The sequence below is a fragment of the Erpetoichthys calabaricus genome, chromosome 1 (genome assembly GCF_900747795.2).
Source record: "Erpetoichthys calabaricus chromosome 1, fErpCal1.3, whole genome shotgun sequence".
NCBI lineage: Eukaryota > Metazoa > Chordata > Cladistia > Polypteriformes > Polypteridae > Erpetoichthys > Erpetoichthys calabaricus.
This window is the reverse complement of record NC_041394.2, coordinates 29,486,586-29,493,262: the sequence shown is the minus strand read 5'-3', so window position 1 is coordinate 29,493,262 and position 6,677 is coordinate 29,486,586. Positions and strand designations below refer to the sequence as shown.

Genomic DNA, 6,677 nt, shown 5'->3' with positions numbered 1-6,677 from the left:
GATATAAAAATAGGTGATACTCCTTTAATAATGATGGCAAGATATTCAAAAGCATAAAAAATACCAACGTTAGAATCGAAAAAATATAACCGGCTCAAGAAACTATTTTCCAATCCACCACCATTTGTGCCTTGACAATAAACAAAATAAAAAATTATGAGAAGTTTCAAGTAGTACAGCTGTTCCATCACTCAATAAGTAATAAATCGATTTTCACCATTAATAATTCAATCACCAACATAAAACATCTTACAAGTTAAAGCTCCAAGATTATGTAAATTCATTTTAAAGGTCTCAGAAAGAAACATAGAATTTGTTTCTTTTGGGTACATAGAGAGAGTGATAGAGAGAGGGCACAAGTGATCAAATCCACAAAATGAGTTTTCTTTACTTTTCTAATAAGCCTGAGTAGGAGACTTCTATGTCTAGCTAGAAAAGTTGACATGTAGACAATGATATGCCAAGTTTCATGGTTTGCAGACTCAGAATAGATGAATGAAATTGTATTTTAAGCACAAACTGCTCAGTTTGACACCTTTTGTGTACAGTCATTCTGAAAAATCTGCATATGTTCTCAAGGTGATCATTCAAAAATGTAATATAACCCCCATAAATGTATTAGTCTATATTTGCTTTCTACTTTGCTTTTAAAAACAAACAGGAGGCTAGAACTTGTAGTAAGAAGAGGTCGGTTACTTTGTAATTGGAGAAAAATCTGACTTGGCAAAAGCCACACTAATTCAGGGTTGTTCAAAAGAAATTTAATGATTTATTTCATGAGGTGGAAATGCAAAATAACAAGAATAGCTGGATCATATATTTAAAATAGTAAAATGTGTGGTTCATCATATATTTACATATGATTTACATTTACACCATATATTTAACATATTAAAACATGTTTAAATGTTTAAAGTCTAAGTATTCTTGATTACAACAGATAATTGTAATTTTTCACCCTGTGATAGAGATCCATAGAGAACAAGATACCTAGTAAATGATCAAAAATCAAAAATAACATCATATTCGTAACCAATAATACAATATCCTACATGATTATATTTGAAATGTGTCACCTTCTAGGAGTGGCTCTTACCCTAGGACCACTGATAAAGAATCAAATATCACAAATATTATCATATTCATAATCAGCAAACTTAAAATAACGTTAAACAACTCTCCACATGACTATATTACCGATCCCCATCCAAATGCCTGCATTACCAATACCCATTTTTTTCAAAGTTTGGTGAAATGGACTTACATTGACCTCTCATACCTCATTAAGCTGTGAACCCTGGGGATCAGCTGATGTGGCATATACAACTTCCAAGTCCTTCTGATCATATTTGCTAAAGACATCTATTGGTTTACTCTTTATCATGACAATGAAAAAATCATAATCGAAAAATGGCCTAAACATTAGTTTTTTTCAGGTGTAGAGGGCCAAAAATAGGTGGGAGGACACCCTAAAAATCTTGACACCTTGCACAACTAGCCATCAATACAAGAGAAAGAGTATATCATAAAAACTGAAGTGATTTCACAACTTTAATAAGTAATTCTTATGAAGACAATAACTGCTTATCCTCTTCTCTTTCATTGACGAGGAATGAATAGAATCTTGTAGATCCGAGGAACATTTGCAAAGGAACTTGCACTTGGAGTGAGATCGATGTTCTTGGGGTCATCATTAGACCAAAATGTGAATTTCTGCAGTAGAGTGGTGAAAAACAGGAACAACTCCATCCGAGCCAGAGCCTCCCCTACGCAGATTCGCTTCCCTATACAAGAAAAAAAGTAACTTTAAAAACAAGTGGAATGAACGTTTCTTCAGCTGGCACAACGAAGAGATCCAATCTTAATTGTAATGTTCCCTATATGGAATATGAGGAGGATTTGTTCCTAAAGTTAAATTCACATTTTGTCTGCTAGCTGTATTCTTTTTTTCACCATGTCTTTTTTTATACTGTTGTTTTATAAGTGATTTCTGTGATACGGTACAGAAACTTTATTATTTCAACACAACTTACTAAACCATAAAAAAAAAATTGCTGAACTAGAAGCTGTGTGGAGAACAACGAGCAAGAGCAGTTCTGGACTGATGAGCATGTCCTACTCTGAAAGGCTAGGGGAGTTAAATCACTTTAATCTTTGGCAGAGAATGCTGCATACTGTTGAATATAATCTAGGTCTTCAAAATTCTGTAAAGCATTGATAAAAGTGAATGTAAAACAGTGACTTGTAGTGGAAATTAAGGAGAAGTGCATTTAAGGTAGAAATCAAGAAGCACTTCATTGCACAAAGTACTGTTGGAATCAGGAACACAGTACTTAGTCATGGATTTGAAGCAGAAATATTGACACCTTTTAAAATACCTGGACAGTTAGGAATGAGCAAGCTTTGAGTGTATTGGGTGACTAACATACAGACTTCTGAAATCCATATTGATTGTATGACTCAAAAAAGCCCACATATCCAGTCAACATTAACTGCTTTAATATCTGCAACATTCAGTCTCAGAAAAGCAGCAAGGAATGCTGTCAACTATCCCCTCTCTGCTTAATGACATTACAGAGGGTGCTCTGGAGATCTGAAGAGATGCCGCAGCCACCCCACTGTCTTGATTTAGCTAAATGTGACCTTCACCTGTCCCCCAGTCTAAAGGTCTACCTACATGGGATATGCAATGTTAGTAATGTCAAATTGGTTACAAAACAACAGATTCAAGATTCAAGACAAAACATTTCGAGCAGCTCAGAAAAAAATTAATGATGTTATGAATAGTGTATTAGTGTTCACAGTGATTATGTGTGAAAATAAACTGGTATTTCTCTTAATAGCTCTGGCTCAGGTATGTCTGCACTGTCTATTTGGTAAAAAACTTTACATGTTATCACTTTTCAACCAATGATGAATGGAGGATATGTAACAAACAGTAAAATATAACAGTCTGCCACAGTACCAACACTTACAAAAAAGCAAATATGGGTAAAAAAGTTCAATTCTGTCAATGTGCCAATTTGGGTTAATAATAAATGCATAATCATTGGTAAAACACCACTTTTAATTATTGCACCAAAACCACTTGATGACAGATGTGTCTGTCCATAAAATCCCACATTGCACCAACATTTCAGGCAAACATGAAAATAAAATGTGATGTAATGGCAAATGTGCGACCATGGCTATAATGTTGCTGTCAGTCAATTTGCCAATATCAGCTAATTCCAAAATTTGTTTTTATGGTTGGAAAAAAGTCACTGTGCCAAACCTGGCTAACTGTACTACACATAGTGTGTCTGTGAGTGAGACATTTTGTCACTGTGTCTGTGTTGATCAAAGATAGCAAAGGTCACCAAAAAAACATACTATAAATACTTTCCTAGCTTACTCTGGTTTAATGGATAATTGATTTTAGTGACAGTATTAATGGAAACGTTTAGTTCAAACTGTTTGGCAATACAAACTGATTATATATGAAACTTATACAATAAGTTGTGCAATTTGACAGCTTCATAGGCCTTAAACTTAAGGGATAAGGGATCAGGTCATATTCACTAAGAAAATCATTCTCTAACATCAAACTGAGTTGTAGCAGTTGATGTTCTTGGCCAGTGATTTAAACAATTAACCCTTGTTGTTGATACCAGGTGGCCATTAAAATGACAGAATAGAGTGTTCTTGTTAAATATATATATATAACAATCCATATATAGCATCAGTCACTGTTTCATGATCTTGAAAGCTTTTTGGACCATATTCATGAATTCCGTTCATTTATACAGTATATACATATACAGTATATACACTTGTGCTCCCTCTCCCAAAATATTTACATACAATAGAGGAAAGTTTTGACACAGAGCAACAAACTTTTCTGGAAATTTTACATTTTCATGGAAGCATTTATAACTAAATTGACAATTAGAAACAGAAACATAACTAAGGCTTTCTTGGTGTTTACTAAACTGCACTAAAATACACTTTCTTCTTTTCTCTTGAATGGAAATAAATTATAATTTGTTTTAATAGAATGCTTATGACATGCAGCAATGAATTTTCAGACCTTGAGATTCTTTAAGGAAAACTATAGTTGCGGAGCTCTTACCTGTAGAAAAGGGCATGAAAGCCGGATTCATTTTGAAGCCATCTTTCTCATCAAGAAAATGTCTGGGATTGAAGGTGTATGGCGTTTCCCACTGTGACTTGTCAAAGAGCACAGAGTGAAGCAAAGCTAACACTGGGGTTCCCTGAAAGAGTAAAACATTTCACTTTCTAACAGTCCATGCATACTGCAGTATTTCCTACGGCTGGACAACTCCCTAAAATTATTAACTAGGGCTTGATGACTAAAGTTGTCTAAGAAATTAATGTTGCTTAGTTAGAAAGGCTGTAACCTTGTAATAATTTAACTGCCCTATGCACTTTAATGTGACATGTGGACAGAAGAAGTTGCTGAGGTTTTACTTACTTGCTTTTTCTGTCCTTAGTTTGTACTTACTTAACTTTGATAACATGTATGCTATACCAGGCACTTAAATTATTAATGTTTAGCACTATAAAAATACTATCTTTCTGACATCAGTCCCATTACTCACCCTCCTGGACCCACCCTTCCTTTCTGGAACCTAAATGACTAGAAGTCTGGCCATTCTGAGCTCAGTTCAAAAACAGTATCCGCAACTTGTTACGTGTTTTTCCTTACTTTCTTATTTTAATAATACGGGGTCACCAGGGTGGTGCTCTAACACTTTAAAATTGTTTTGTCTCCTCTTTATAACATATATAGTCACATGCGTGCTCATGGGGGAGAGCTTAAAGGCTGTGGTTATTGTAGTTCCATGCCAATCCTGGGGTTGTGCTGTGTCCTAATGCCTTTTCTCTTCCTTCCTCTGCAGATAATTGACAGCTATAACACCACTGATGTTACTTCCATTGTCTATCCACCTGGACCTGCCTCTTCCTACCACAAGGACTTTAAGACCGTAAGATCCACCATCTTGGGTTCAGTTAATCTGAGAACTTTTTCTTTGTTTAACTTCAACTATATGGAGTCACCAAAATGGTTTCCTGACTCTTTATTGTGGTCTGTCTGATCTCTTACAATATAAGTATAGGTCATACATGTGAACCTGTCAACTATCCAACTTTCTGGCTTTGGCAAGGTAAGCAATTTCACCCCATGACGAGAGGGAGCGCAAACACTAAGTGTTATATCTTTGCCTGCAGTAGCACTGAAGGGCTACCTAAAGGAAGATTCTTAGCTCCACTTTGCATTCTTAAGAAGAATCTGCTCCTTTTTGCACTGGTGCTATAAAATTAGGCATCAGACCTTGCACCAGTGATAGAGGAAGACAGAGCATCTGAATCCCAAGCCACAAGATCCTGTGACAAAACAAACCTAACAAGAGCCAATTTTTGTTTTTATTTTGCTCCATGCATGGCTGTATTTTATGTTGTTATTGAACCCAAACCTAAACTTTTAGTCTGCCTACATCGATTTTTAGGTAAACTAGGGGGTCTGACCCCTGCTCGCCAACCCCCGGGCAGGCACTACACACTAGCCACTTCGTGGCTCTGCCACTTGCATATGGAGAAGCGGATTGTTACATATGCATAATAGAACTAACTATTTTACATTACAGCAAGTAATTAACCATAGTAAAAAATAGTAACACCTAATAAATTCAAAGAAAATTATGTTTCATGTTGCATTAGAGGTATTTGTTGCGTTATACGTTTTCATTCTTTTTGGCTTTGAAATTAAAACACAAATACTTTTTAAACTAACACTTTTACTGTAGAACTTCATTAAAACAATATTCGGAATTATGTTTTCGTCAGTATCGCATTGAATTGTGATTCTGTGTTTGGGCTTACATCGTGACAATGCAATGTATAACTGCCCATGAATGACTATCGTTTCTTTCTCTCTAATAAATAAGCTGACTATTTCGAATGTTTGTCTCTGTGATTTCTTAATTGTCACAGCAAAAGCTATTCTAATGGGAAACTGTAAACATTTTAACACGAATGGCATATCAAGATCTTCTTTGGTGTGTAATGTTATCCACGGAAGATGTACTACATTACCTTTTTTGTCGCCTGTTAAAATTTTACATGTCAGAATTGTTAGACCAATTTTGAATACAACTAATCTATCCTATTACATAGCCCATCACTCATACATAAATTACGCAATAATATTACGATACATCCTTCTTTCAACAGTAATTCAGCCGGTGGAAGACCGGACAGTGTTAACGGTTGTAGATATTCTATGGAATATTGTAAGTTGATGTTTTCATCTTCTGCAACATCACCACCAACTGTTTCAGCATAGTCTATTGATATGCATTTAACCAATTTGCCGTGTAAGTGATTGATAATTTTCGTGTTAATTCCTTTGACTTCATCGTTTCTATGTGCTAGGATTGCCCATGTACTGATTTCTTCTGTTAATAACCCTACTGGATGAAATTCTTCAATAAGATGTTGGACATAATAAGTCTTCTTTTATTGGGAACTTTAAGTGAGGAAAACGTAAGAATTTATAAGAGCTGAGAACACAGAAACTGTGTCTGACAAAAGCATTCACACAAATGAGAGGTGAGAGGACCGTGGGTGTAGGCCATTAAAAAAAATCTCTTGGCAATAGCCTCGTCTCGCAGGAC

The 6,677-nt window shown here is 35.4% G+C and overlaps 1 protein-coding gene across 3 annotated transcripts in view; it reads right to left on the bottom strand.

Moving 5' to 3' along the window:
* Positions 1-862: 862 nt before the first annotated feature.
* The window catches only part of LOC114648037 (cytochrome P450 2G1-like), a 56,794-nt gene continuing 50,979 nt past the window's right edge, over positions 863-6,677 (bottom strand). Inside the window, exons 8-9 of one of the 3 annotated variants that reach the window (XM_051918722.1) lie at positions 4,112-4,253; positions 863-1,784 (exon numbers count right to left, since the gene is read on the bottom strand). In XM_051918722.1, the coding sequence (XP_051774682.1) occupies positions 1,600-1,784; positions 4,112-4,253 (327 nt within the window). In that variant the 3' untranslated portion in view covers positions 863-1,599. The remainder of the gene's footprint in view (positions 1,785-4,111; positions 4,254-6,677) is intronic. The other 2 variants (XR_007933417.1, XM_051918728.1) reach the window with 2 other exon arrangements.